Genomic DNA, 14,794 nt, shown 5'->3' on the forward strand with positions numbered 1-14,794 from the left:
ATGTCTGATTTTCCTGTGGTGTGGGGTGGCCGATCGGAGCCGAACGGAAGGCCTCAGAAGGCCTCAGAAGGAAAGGTCGTAAATAATGAACATGTTACAGTCCCTCCAGGAAGTTGCGATTTTGCGATCGCAACTATCAACGCAAATTCAACCAATCAGCGCGATTTTTTCGCGGCCTTGCAATTTTATACAATCACCGTAACTTTCCCGCAAATTTGACCAATTACCTTAACCTCAGCCCCTGCACGTCATCGGCTTTGTCATCAATTTGACTTCCTTGGAACATAAACATAAGTCCTCACTTGATCGGCACTTTTCAAAACACGCACGGAGAACGGGTGAAGAGAGAGGACAGCAGGCAGGACAAGTGACAATGGCAACGTTGTTATTTATAGATTGAGGGGCTCAGTGTTAGCTTGGTCTCTACCTGCAACAGGTGTGCTTTATGAACCAGCTCTCCTCACCTCCATGCATCTGTCTCATCTTCATTGATGATTTTTACCCCCCGGTGTGCGTTAGTGACAAAGACACAACCGGGGGACGTCTGTTTAATATTTGACGTTTGGCGTTGTTGCAGCCATTACTGTAAAAAGCTCCATGTCTACAGCTTGATTTATTCCAGTTTGGTGAAACATCAGACACATTTAGTGAGTTTTGATCAACTCCTCGTCATCAGAGATGCAGATTCATTTCAGAGTGCCGTGAACTGACTGTCTGTCAAGTGCCTCAGTCGCTGTGAGGTGCATTCAGGGACCGTCGTAAATGTGCAATACAGTCCTTTCATGGCATTTTTCTGTGAATCAAGAGAATCAAAATACAGTCAGTGGCCACATCAAGAATTTTTTCTAAAAACAACTGTAATTTAGCGTATTTACTTGCCCCTGAGATTATATTGGAGGAAAAAAGCAAAAAAAAAAAAATCGCAACTTTCACCGCAATTTTTTCAAAAAGCTGTCGCAAATTCAGGATTTTTGGGGACGCAACAATCACAAAAAAATCCCGCTAAAATCATGGAGGGACTGTTTAATATTTGCGACTAGAAATCCTGTAGTGTGTGGGATGCTCCAAGAGGAGCCGAGCATGCACAGTGTGTAATGTCACATGTACCGGAGCAAAAGGCCAATCAAGAGGCGAGCTGACTCAGCTGACTGACGGAAGAGGAAGTAAAAAAACAAACAAAAACATGGCGCCGGTGAAAACAAAAAGTCTCTTGGACCTCCGAAACCGAACACCAACTGGCTGATTTGTGGCAACAGCATGAATGTTTATATAACAGTTCGTCCAAAACCTACGACAATAGGACGGACAAAGAGAAGAGTTGGACCGAAATTCCGCCTGCCATGTTTGGTTACACCGAAGTCACGTTATGCTACGCGAGATTTGGAATATTGAGCGTGAAGGACCTGATACTCTAAGATCTTGTGCGATCTGTCTTTTGTTATCATCAAGTGTGTGGTCTCTAAATGTGTGAAGGTTTGAAGAATCCTGTAATGTGTGCCAGCCTTAACCTGTGGTGCAGCCACCCACCACTAGCTGGGGCTGTAGCTCTGGTTAATGGCTACTGCCTCAATGCTTTAAAGGTGACATATCATGCAAAATTGACTTTTTAATGGTTCTCTACCTGAAATATGTGTCCCTGTCTACAAACCCCCCGAGAATGAAAAAAATCCATTCTGCCCCTGTTCTGATTTCTCCACCTTTCTGTAAATGTGTGTCAAACGAGCCGTTTCAGACTTCCGTGTTTTTGTTACGTAACAACAATATCCGGTCTGTCACGGAGTCATAGCTCGGAGTTTGTTCAGTCCATAGACTGTATAAAATAATACTGAATCCCTCCTCCGTTTTTCATTCCCTGCACACATGTGTGCTAACAAGGAGCTTAGGAGGGAGGCATGCTAGTTGTAGGCTGTCTTAATAAACACAAAGGTCGGTTTTACTCCCCACGTCTGCAGATTTGAAGATCTAGTGGATGATTTTTAGTTTTCATGGATAAATGCTAGCGCTAATTAGCATAGCCACATAGCTACATGTGCATAGCTGTAGCTGTAGCTGTGTATCAAGACACACATCGACATACTGACAAATAAAACAACAAGAAACACTAAATCTGTGACCAATCCTTCAGAAAGGTCCTGCTGTAGAGGTCGGTTTTACTCCCCACGTCTGCAGATTTGAAGATCTAGTGGATGATTTTTATTTATCATGGATAAGTGCTAGCGCTAGTTAGCATAGCCACATAGCTACATGTTCGTAGCTGTGTACCAAGACACACGTCGACATACTGATAAATAAAACAACAAGAAACACTAAATCTGTGACCAATCCTTCAGAAAGGTCCTGCTACAGGCGCCTCTCCGTCAGGATCAGATTCTGGATCAGATTCAGAGGGTTGAAGTAACGTGATCTCTGAGCAGCCGTGTATATTCAGCCAACATGTAAACATTAGATCAACGTGCTGGAGAGCCGAGGGCACATCCACTTCCTGAGGGGGCGTGGTCAGAGAGAAAACAGAGTGTTCTGAGGAGGACTGAAGAAGAGGGGTTTTCAGGCAGACCAAAATCTGATTTCAAAGTGTTTTTTTGAGCATAAACTTTAAAGACATGTTTTGGGGACCTCTTAGACCAATATATGTTGATGAAAAAAGCGTGATATGTCACCTTTAATGCTTTACCACCCGGATGTAAACAAGCACAGAGGAGGTTGATCTATGTAGTGGAGATAAAGTGGGTAAACTGGCTTATAACCACTCAACAGGAGCAATGTGTAACCAGCACAGGCATGTTGGCGTTAACCTGCAAGGAGGCCCAAAGGCTGGTGGTGCTAGCTCTTCTATTGATAGCCACACTCGCCAAATCAATTTGACAGTTTACCCGCAGACTCTGAGATCCCCTGTTTAGTCATTTTAGATAAACTGTGTTAGGTTCTGAAAATTGAGTGTTTTTTCTCCTTAGGATGAGTTGGTTAGTTACATTTTTGTGTTTAAATAATTACAACATTAGTCATAGCTGCCGTACAGCTCACAAATTCACATGAAAATGATAATTTGATCATGATTTGGTTCTATTCCTGAAATGTGGGTCATCCTTTAAACATCATTCCCTGTTCTGTTTCTTGTCTATCAAACATGGCAAGCCTATTCATTTCATATTTTAAAGTCTGCATTTAATTACTTACATTTTTGGGGCATTTTATGGTTTTATTCAGAGACTAGGGCGGTGGATAGAGGAGGAGGCAGTGAAAAGAGAGAGTGGGGGAATGACCGAGGCCGACCGCTTTGAGTACTAAAGCCTCTGGACATGAGGCATGCAATTTAATTGCTGAGCTAATCCAGCGCCCCTGTACTGGGCATTGTTTAAATTTGTGTTTTGTTCTTTGCAGCTTTTCTCTTTGTCGCCTTTTCTTTATGCATTCCTACATTTCTTTGCATGACTCCAACTTTTAATCAAAGGAAGAGAGAGAAGCTGGTAAGGGGAATTTCTATCTGATGATTCAGGTATTTGGACATGTGCACAACAGGAACAGAAACCCTGTGGACGTTCCAGACTCCAGCTGCTACAACTACTACTATCCATCTCATCACTATCATCTCTCTCTCTTCATCTCCCTCTATCCCTCTCTCCAACACGGTCTCAGCAGATGTGTGTCTAACATGAGTCTGGTCCTGCTGGAGGTTTCTGCCTGTTAAAGGAAGTTTGTCCTTGCCACTGTAACTTGCTAAATGCTGCAAAGTGCTCTGCTCATGATGGATTAAGATGAGATCAGACTGAGTCCTGTATGTAAGATGGGACTGGATCTTATCCTGTCTTGATGTTGGGTCTTTGTTAATAATAGAACATAGAGTACGGTCTAGACCTGCTCTGTTTGGAAAGAGTCTTCAGATAAGGTTTGTTGTGATTTGGTGCTGTATAAATTAAGATTGGTTGATTGATTGATTGATGGTTAGACAGCAGGGGTTTTGTGATGCGTTCCAAGTCTGCAGGAGGTCAGTACCTTCCAAAAGAGGTCAAAGGAAGGAAAAACAGTGACCTTGTGACACTTTCATGGGCGGTCCAGTCTCATTGATGGAAGTGGAGAGCATAAAGGAGGCCTGTTTTTGCTCTCCATTTGCATCAATGTGTCTTCACTTCAGAACACATGATAGTGCCCTAAAGTGAAGCCAAAACACCCTGAGCTCCCCTTTTCAACAGGGTTGCATTACAGCTTATAAAGCCCGCCTCCTCCATGTTAACAGATGGGAAATGAGTCAAACTCTAAAATCAAAATGTTTGTAAAAGCGTCTTTAGATAACGTTTGTTGTGATTTGACGATATACAAATAAAGATTGATTGATTGAACCAAATTGTGTTTAGTTTGTCTATTAAATTAATTAACTGAAATAGAAAGGAGCGATGTATGACTGGATAAAATGCAGGAAATGACTCTAAATTTAAAGCTCCAGTGAGGAACTTTCAGTTCGTGTTGATTCTGGCGCCCCCTGTGGACAAAGTAGGTACTCAAATATCTTCCCTGATCTCATCTGTGCATGTTTACATAGTGTTTTCTGGCTAAAATCTCCTCCTGCTGTCTTTTAAACGTCAAACACATCCCTACCTGTGAATCTTTACCACAGGAGCGTGCCGTTAATCATCCTCGACCCTGCAGCCGTAGTTCAATCATTAAAATCAGCTCTGTGGACATTATCTATCTGGTCCCTGATGGTCTTGTTTGCATTTGTAGGTCACATAGACGCACTAATATTAATTGCAGTCACCAGCTAAAACCCCTTACATGATCTTTAGAGCGTCCAGCCAGTGACAAATGCTCTTAAATCTTGAATCTTGGCCATGTCTCAGGTTTCCTGAGTCACATGTCTGCAGAGTGTTCGAGCCTCTCTGGTTAATAAAGGGTCAAAGGTTAATGTCTGGATGTCATAAATGGACGCAGCTCCATGAACATCCATTCTTTCTGATTAAATCTGCAGAGTGTCCTCACCAGATATTTCACAGATAGTGTTCAACACTTTTATTTTACCCGTTTTATTTTACATCCCCATTTCATCATCTTTTACTGAGGACACATTTTGTAGACTGTTCATAAAAGCTGCATCAGAATATGGCAGATCATACGCTCCCTTTAAATTTCAGGATGTTCTGGCACTGTTTCACCATCCCTTGTCCTGTAAGAGCCTTCATTACCTTGATAAAGCTTGAGTTTGAAACATGTTTGAGTCAGATGTTTGGAGGTTTGAACAGACCTTGATGTCTCTATCGGCGCTGGTGAGCGAAGCCTGGAGCTTGTGAGACTTGTCCCGGTTTTCCCGAGCCTCGTCCGTCACCCGGGCGAGCTCGGTCCTCAGTTTGCCGAGGGTCTTCTGCAGCGCCGCCTCCTGAGTCTGGAACTCCCGCCGCAGCTCGGCCTCGGTGCGTTTCCAGGCTAACAGGTTGTCTGCGGTCAGCTGCTGAGTTCTCTTCATGGCTTCCAGCTCGCGCTCGTAAAACGCCTGAGCCTGGGGAGGGAGAGAGTGGAGCGTCTATCAAGGTGAAATAACACCTCAATCCCAACAAGGTAATGGAGGTATAAAACAAAAACAACAAGGCTGCAGCAGGGACGCTCTGTTCTGTTTTACCTCTCTACCAACTTCAGCTTTTTCCTCTTTTGTCTTTAGGAAACATGTTGGAGAGCCTTAAATCTATCTCCTTGAAATACCTTTTCATGCTAAAATTATTCAGTAAAAGTTGATACAATGTAAAAACTGTGAGCACTGATTTCTTGATTCTGAATTTAATTCACTAGAGCCAGAATACTTAACTGTCACAAAAAAATAAGCTGTACTGTTTTCCATGCTAACAGAATGTCTTCAGTTTAAAAATAATAACAATATTAATAATAATAATAATAATAATAATAATAATAATAATAATACTTATAATAATAACAATCATAATAATAATAATAATAATAATAATAATAAATATAGTATAATATATTGTGCTAGTAATCATATATTCATATAATAAAATAATAATATAATAATAATTAAAATAACAGTAATTAAATAACAACAACAATAATAATAATAATAATAATAATAATAATAATAATAAATATGATACAATATTATATAATATAATATAAATAATATAAAATAATAATAATAATAATAATAATAATAATAAAAATATAGTATAATATATTGTACTAGTAATAATATATTCATATAATAAAATAATAATATAATAATTAAAATAACAGTAATTAAATAACAACAACAACAACAATAATAATAATAATAATAATAATAAATATGATACAATATAATATAATACAATATAAATAATATAAAATAATAATAATAATAAAAATATAGTGTAATATATTGTACTAATAATAATATATTCATATAATAATAATAATATAATAATAATTAAAATAACAGTAATGAAATAACAACAACAACAACAACAACAATAATAATAATATAATATAATGTAATAATAGTAATACTACTACTACTACTACTACTACTAATAATAATAATAATAATAATAATAATAGTAATAATTAACTTACAGAGGGCTTTTCAACACATTTTAAAATACATAAACTTCCTTTAAAATAAATTTTAAGCAAACATTTTTTTCAAATATATATATATGTATTCTAAAAATGGATAAAATCATGTAAAACAAAAAAAAAGTTCAGCTAAAATCAGGAAAGGCTTCCTTAAAAAGTTTGTTTTAAAAAGGGATTTAAAAGAGATCACTGACTCAGCAGAAAAAGGACCTCAATGAAATGCATGCTATGTATTTGGGAGAAATTCCACAGAGAGCTTTAAAAGTATCTGAAAGTCAATTCTAAAACATCCAGGGAGCCAGTGTGTGATGCTTAAACAGGAGTAATATGGTTGTGATTTCTGGTTCTGGTTGCAGCTGAGTTGTGTTTGGAGACGATCAAGTGACTGTTTGTGCGGGCAGGTAAAAGGACTGTTATACACTAGTCCAGGCGTGATGAGACAAAATCATGTAAAATCATCTCTGTGTCTTTAAAAGTTAAAACAGACTGAATTTAAGCTACAGTGTTTAGTTCCAGTGTTTAGTTCCAGTGTTGTACCTTGCTGAGTTTGGCTTCATACTCCTCCACCAGCCTCTTCTTGTCCTGTTTGAGCTCCTCCACCCGCTCACTCAGAGACTCCACCTGTTAAGAAGAGGGGAAGCTCAAATGGGTTCAATTTGTGGATGTGTGAGGCGATGAGAGTGTTTAAATGTGTGTGAAGTGTTTCCACCGTACGCAGAGTAAATACAGAAGACCTGCTGTGATGGGAGTTAATGTAAGGTTAATAACAACATAATCACTGCTGTCCCACTTCATCCGGCCCGCCCGCTGCTGATTGTTGTTACCTCGGCTTTATGCAGCTGTCCCAGCTTCTCCTGGTCTTTACTGTAGTTTGCGTTCTGACTCTGGTGACTGCGGAGGAGCTCCTGGATCTCCTGCCTGTGCTGGCCCTTCAGCTCCTCCAGGGCCACCTTCTTCTCCTGCTCGAACTGGTTCTGGGCCGAGCTGAACGTGCGCAGCTTCTCCTCGAAGGACCGCCGCATCTCCTCCACCTCCCTGGACATGGACACCACCCGCTGCGTGTGCTGCCGGAGGAGGAGGAGACAGGGATGAGAGGCCGAGGTGAAGGGAGGATTGATTTATGGGTTTGTAGGTTTCTCACACACACATGGGGAAAGTGGTTTTCAAAAAAAAAGGCAGCAGCCAGCTGGTGATGGACTCGCTCGGGGGAATCTGACCTTCTGGCTGCAAACCTGCCTGCTCTAAATCAGCCCTGAGAACCAGCAAACTCAGAACGCCACTATCAGAGCAGTGCGTCTGCATCCAAACAGAAGAGAGAAAACATCACATCATCAACATTTGTTGTACTGAGATCGCTCTGCAGGCTGCACACCACTTCTTTAACCACAAAGAATAAGACAGCTACCTTTTACATCAACAAATAGCATCCTGATGTTTCACCTCAAACAGCAGATTCACACAAATTGGACCATCAGCTGGACCGCTAACCTCAGATCAAGTGATGTCTACTGTTCAGCTAGCTACCATCACAGCTAAGAAAGAGAAGGAACCTTGTGATGGAGTTATTTGGATTGAGGAGAGCTGATTCAAAAGAGTATTATATTATCTTTTATTAATAATAATAATAATAATAATAATAATAATAATAATAATAATAATAATTATAATAATAATACATTTTATTTATGAAGCGCTTTAAAAGATTCTCCAAGTGCTTTACAGGAAAATAAAATTATACAATAGAAAAGCAAAGGAAAACAGTGCTTGGTACACAGCTACAGCTACAGCTACGAACATGTAGCTATGTGGCTATGCTAACTAGCGCTAGAACTTATCCATGACAAATAAAAATCATCCACTAGATCTTCAAATCTGCAGACGTGTGGAGTAAAACCGACCTCTGCCAGAAAGGCAGCGGGACCTTTTCTGAAGGATTGGTCACAGATTTAGTGTTTCTTGTTGTTTTATTTGTCAGTATGTCGACGTGTGTCTTGCTACACAGCTACAGCTATGACATGTAGCTATGTAGCTATGCTAACTAGCGCTAGCACTTATCCATGACAAATAAAAATCATCCACTAGATCTTCAAATCTGCAGACGTGGGGCGTAAAACCGACCTTTGTGTTTATTAAGACAGCCTACAACTAGCATGCCTCCCTCCTAAGCTCCTTGTTAGCACACATGTGTGCAGGTAATGAAAAACGGAGGAGGGATTCAGTATTATTTTATACAGTCTATGGGCTGAACAAGCTCCGAGCTCTGACTCTGTGACAGACCGGATATTGTTGTTACGTAACAAAAACACGGAAGTCTGAAACGGCTCGTTTCAGCACACATTTACAGAAAGGTGGAGAAATCAGAACAGGGGCAGAATGGATTCTTTTCATTCTCGGGGGGTTTGTAGACAGGGACACATATTTCAGGTAGAGAACCATTAAAAAGTCCATTTTGCATGATATGTCACCTTTAAAAAGGAGGATCTTGGGGCGCTGGTGGCCTACAGTCTAAGCGCCCCGCCGGTTCAACCTCCCGGCCGTGACTATTTCCTGCACGTCTTCCCCTGCTCTCTACTCCCCACATTTCCTGTCTCTCTACAGCTGTCCTATCTAATAAAAGCAAAAGTCCCAAAAATATAACTTTAAAAAGGAGGTTCTTACATGTAGTGTACAGGAGGCCTTCTCAAGGTAAAGAATCTCAGGCCTAAGTGTTTGTATTCTACAATTCTGGAAAGAACAAGTGGAAAAGAAAAATCAAACTTGTTCAGGTCTGAGTGTTAACACCGTCAGTCCCCTCCCTACACGCAGAACATACACAGAGCATATTCCTCTTCATCTAAGGGAGGTCTCATGTTTGCAGAAGGGAAGCTGTCAGGCCGGTGTCTGCAATATGAGATATATTACTAAGACAATAAAGATCCAGTGTTTGACACACATAGGCTCCACCTGGACGTCACATCCAGGTATATTAACGATCCCCTGAGAGTATTCGCTTATATGTTGTTTTAGTTAGCGTGTGTTGGCTGCTCCTCCTGCTCCTCCTGCTGCAGCTCTCCCTGTTTCTTTAAATGGTCCAAGTGTCTTTGGACCGCTCCAGTTCAGTGCGACCAAACAGTCTGTCATTGTTTACCTGAAATCATTCATTAATGCTGACATGTTGGTTTTAACTTTTTGATGCATCATGTAATTAACATGAAGCTTCCTCCTCATGTGACTCAGCTGCTGTAATCGATCTCTGATGAAGACTAATTCAATTCAAGTGATGTTTTCAGCTGACTTGATGACAGATCTCATGGAGACAGTCAATAGGTACAAACACTGAGGAAGAGACAGCTCAAGGGCTAGAATTAGAAAAAAAATATATAAAATTATACAATTAGAAAAATATAAAAAAAAATTAAATGATACAGATATAGAATTAAAAATATATAAAAATATAAAAACATAAAATTATAGAATGAGAAAAATTACACAATTAAAAAAAAATATATAAAACATAAAATTATACAATTATAGAAATATAAATTATAAAATTATAAAAACATAAAATTATAAAAAAAAAAATAACATTATAAAAAAATAAAATTATGCAATTATAAAAATATAAAATTACACAATTAAAGAATTAAAAAAATTTAAAATTTGAAAATTCTTAAAAAAAATCTAAAAATACGAAATTATACAATTAGAGAGTTAGAAAAATATAAAATTATAAAATTATAAAATCCTGCCTGAAAAAAAGACTAAAAACGTCCTGAGTAAAAAATGCTCAGGTGACATCTCCTGTAAAAGCAGGTAAATAAAAATGTGTTTTTAAAAGAGATTTATGCTGGGGGGGATCGTCTGCATGTTTCCCTTACCTCCTTTAAAACTTCTCAATACCAGTCCAGACGTTTCTATTCTTTCACAAACTGCAGAAATCCCTTAGGTCCAGATTTTCATACACAGATTCACCTCCTTTCATCTAATTTGGCTGCACAGACTAAAATTAGCATTTCATTTACTGAGCTGGCAGATAATTACACAATTAGCGACCCACACTAACCACTGGATGCAATTTGCACCTGAACACTAGCTCACAGCGCTCCTGAATACTGGATTCAGTCTCAGACTGTAGCTGAGGTCAGGGGGAGCTGCTGGTCTCTGTGGATGTGGATGTCTGTCAGGTGAAGGTGTGATTGACAGCTTCGGTGCCCACATCAAGACCAGCGACATCCATCACCGGTGCTGAACCGTCATAACGACAGGAGTGCAAACACACCTTCTGCGTGTGCTCCGGAGCGGCTGCGTGGTGTACTTTCTCTCCAGTGTCACTCAAAATCATCCGTCCAGACGTTTTTAAATAAATTCTGCAAAGCAGGAGCTGCACATCTTCGCCTCTCTGTACACAGATCTATAAATGTCATCCATCTCTGCATCTGTCAACTGTTGTATTGATCTGTAGCAGTGCTCACTGTATTCTGGTCACACACACACACACACACACACACACACACACACACACACATCTGGGAAAGGTCACAGAGAGGGGCTGATTCATATTCAGTGTGTGTATACGTAGCATGTTAAATAACAAAGTAGAGGTTAATGATGCCATAACTAACTGCTGCTCTTCTGACACGCACAACAAGAAGACAAGCTAGGCTGCGTTCAATTACACCACACTCTGTTTCTCAGTCACTTTCAAGTCGGTTAACTTGGAGGTCGTGTCCTTATCGGCATCTCATAAAGAGTGATCAACAAACTCAATGCTGCTAATGTTGCAGGTGTTACATGCGTTTTTCGAGGCGGGGTACTTTATGCGTCTGAAAATGACTTCAGAAAACCTGTGCAGTTCAACTTTTGGATCCTAAACGTTGATATGTCCACGTGGCTGGAAGCAGTTACAGTGGGGCAAAAGAGTATTTAGTCAGCCACGGTGCGATCCGTGTGTAAAGACGCACTCTGTATTTGAAGATCTCTCAGAGATTTAAAAAAATGTAAACTGTCTTCCTGCATGGCGATGCCTATCATGATCAGCGATGTCTACAACGTGGAGGTTCTGTGCAGCTGTGTCGCTCTTTCTGTTCCGTTTTGGAAGTTTGCACTCCTGCTAGCTAGAGCAGGGGTTCTCAGACTTTTTGGAGCCAGGGACCCCTTACATGTGAGAAAATTGTCCATGGCCCCCTCATAGTTGTAACACAGATTAAGCACATTAGTGATGTGTCATGATCAAAAGCTGCGGCTCTGAGAGCTGATGCTTTATAGTGAATCAGAAGAGCCGGCTCGCATCAAGAGAGAGCCGGCTCCCAGTTTTTTCCTTTCTCTGCTTAGCTCTCACAGTGCTCAGCCCCAGCTCTGCTCACAGCAGAACTTTGTTTTGATTGGTCAGCACGGCGGCCGATCACATGTGAGGATATAGGATACAGGTGATGGAGGGGAGGCTGTCTATCGTGGCTTCATCTGTTCTTTCAGAGAGAGTCCTAAAGACCGGACAAATACTCACTGAGAGGAGAAATCGGATCAGCCCATCCAAGCTGAGGCATCTGATTTTTATCAATGCCAACCTGAGGACTTTAATAATGTTTGCTTGAGTTGGTTCTGTTTCTGTTTACCTGAGTTGGTTCTGGTTCGGTTTGCTTGAGTTTGGTTCTGGTTTTGGTTCAGTTTGCTTGAGTTCGGTTCTGGTTCGGTTCTGGTACGGTTCTGGTTCGGTTCTGGTTCGGTTCTGGTACGGTTCTGGTTCGGTTCTGGTTCGGTTCTGGTATGGTTCTGGTACGGTTCTGGTTCGGTTCTGGTACGGTTCTGGTTCGGGTCTGGTACGGTTCTGGTTCGGTTCTGGTACGGTTCTGGTACGGTTCTTGTACGGTTCTGGTACGGTTCTGGTTCGGTTCTGGTATGGTTCTGGTACGGTTCCGGTTCGGTTCTCGTACGGTTCTGGTTCGGGTCTGGTACGGTTCTGGTTCGGTTCTGGTACGGTTCTGGTTCGGTTCTGGTTCGGTTCTTGTACGGTTCTGGTACGGTTCTGGTTCGGTTCTGGTATGGTTCTGGTACGGTTCCGGTTCGGTTCTCGTACGGTTCTGGTTCAGTTCTGGTTCGGGTCTGGTTCAGTTCTGGTTTGGTTCTGGTTCAAGTCTGGTTCGGTTCTGGTACAGATCTGGTACAATTCTGGTTCGGTTCTGGTTAGGATCGGTTCCGGTTCGGTTCTGGTTCAGTTCTGGTACGGTTCTGGTTCGGTTCTGGTTCGGTTCTGGTTCGGTTCGGTTTGGTTCTGGTTTGGTTCTGGTTCAGTTCTGGTTCGGTTTTGAATGAGTTTGCTTCTGGTTCTGTATGCTTAAGTTTGGTTCTGGTTCCAATCCTAACCCTAACCCTAACCCTAATCCTAACCCTAACCCTAATCACAACCCCAACCCTAACCCTAATCACAACCCTAACCCTAACCCTAATCACAACCCTAACCCTAATCACAACCCTAACCCTAATCACAACCCTAACCCTAACCCTAATCACAACCCTAATCACAACCCTAACCCTAACCCTAACCCTAATCACAACCCTAACCCTAACCCTAACCCTAATCACAACCCTAACCCTAACCCTAATCACAACCCTAACCCTAACCCTAACCCTAATCACAACCCTAACCCTAACCCTAACCCTAATCACAACCCTAACCCTAATCACAACCCTAACCCTAACCCTAACCCTAATCACAACCCTAACCCTAACCCTAATCACAACCCTAACCCTCACCCTAATCACAACCCTAATCACAACCCTAACCCTAATCACAACCCTAACCCTAATCACAACCCTAACCCTAACCCTAACCCTAATCACAACCCTAACCCTAACCCTAATCACAACCCTAACCCTAACCCTAACCCTAACCCTAATCACAACCCTAACCCTAATCACAACCCTAACCCTAATCACAACCCTAACCCTAACCCTAATCACAACCCTAACCCTAACCCTAACCCTAACCCTTATCACAACCCTAACCCTAACCCTAATCCTAACCCTTACCCTAATCACAACCCTAACCCTAATCACAACCCTAATCCTAACCCTAACCCTAATCACAACCATAACCCCTAATCACAACCCTAATCCTAACCCTAACCCTAATCACAACCATAACCCTAACCCTAACCCTAATCACAACCATAACCCTAACCCTAATCACAACCCTAATCCTAACCCTAACCCTAATCACAACCATAACCCTAATCACAACCCTTTAAGCCACCCTAGAAGGGTTTTTAGAAACATATGAAAGAGAGTAAACCTGTCGATCCTCCCGAATTGAAGTTGTTTTGAATTCAGAGACACCAAGTATTTAAATTCAATTCTTAGTAGCTGTTGAAACACAGCTGATCACATGTTACACCAGGTCCTGCAGCAGCTCTCAACAACAAGTCAAATGTCCGGACAAACACGCAGCTCGGTGCTGACAGACATGAAAGACTCTCCAGCCTCTCAACAGGGGACAGAAACAAACATTCTTTCTGATTACCTGCAGCTGTGACTGCAGCATCACGCCGGGCACAGCTGCTTTTCACCGCAGTCACACACACAAACACAAACACGCCGTCACAAACACACCACATCAATCGTCTGTCTACCTGAGCCTCAGTGCAGAGCTGCATGTCCTCCACTCTCTGACGGTAGCTCTCGAACTCGGCCAACGCCTGTCTCTTCATCCTGTCGTGGAGCTCCATGGACTCCTCCAGAGACTGGATCCGCCTCTTCAGGTCCATCTCATCGCTGATCTTACTCTTGTACTGGACAGAGGGAAACATGAGAGGAATTGTTAGGCTTGCATTCAAAGTGTTACTCTTACAACTGAGTGTTGGTTTAACACAGAAATAATTAAAGGACAAACAGCCTGAAAAATGTTCTCCCCTGAAGCTCTTGCATGAACTTTCTGTTTGCATCGAGTTTGGCGCCCCCTGTGGACAAAGAGATGCATCTTCTCTCATTGCTGATCTTGTTCTGTGCATGCTGCTAGTTTTGTCACCCTCGCTAGCTGGCACCAGAATTATTAGAGAGATAAACTAATTATGAGTATGTTTATTATGCATGCTCCATATGTTGCGTGTGGCCACTCGCCAGTAGCTGAGGCTGTAGTTCTGGTTAATGGCCATGCTGTAGTGCTATAATGCTCTACTACCTGGATGTAAACAAGCACAGATGGCAGATGGCGTAGCATGGTGTGGTTGGTCAGCATGTTGATCTAGTAAATAGAGTAAAAGTAGTATGT

General features: G+C 41.5%; 1 protein-coding gene across 2 annotated transcripts in view; it reads right to left on the minus strand.

Moving 5' to 3' along the window:
- Nucleotides 1-14,794, minus strand: part of fam184a (family with sequence similarity 184 member A) — a 296,890-nt gene that overhangs the window by 165,045 nt on the left and 117,051 nt on the right. For both annotated transcript variants that reach the window (XM_034699996.1, XM_034699997.1), the window contains exons 3-6: nucleotides 14,157-14,315; nucleotides 7,377-7,616; nucleotides 7,090-7,173; nucleotides 5,234-5,485 (exon numbers count right to left, since the gene is read on the minus strand). In XM_034699996.1, coding sequence (XP_034555887.1) covers nucleotides 5,234-5,485; nucleotides 7,090-7,173; nucleotides 7,377-7,616; nucleotides 14,157-14,315 — 735 coding nt within the window. The remainder of the gene's footprint in view (nucleotides 1-5,233; nucleotides 5,486-7,089; nucleotides 7,174-7,376; nucleotides 7,617-14,156; nucleotides 14,316-14,794) is intronic.

This window comes from Notolabrus celidotus, chromosome 13, assembly GCF_009762535.1.
Source record: "Notolabrus celidotus isolate fNotCel1 chromosome 13, fNotCel1.pri, whole genome shotgun sequence".
Lineage (NCBI taxonomy): Eukaryota > Metazoa > Chordata > Actinopteri > Labriformes > Labridae > Notolabrus > Notolabrus celidotus.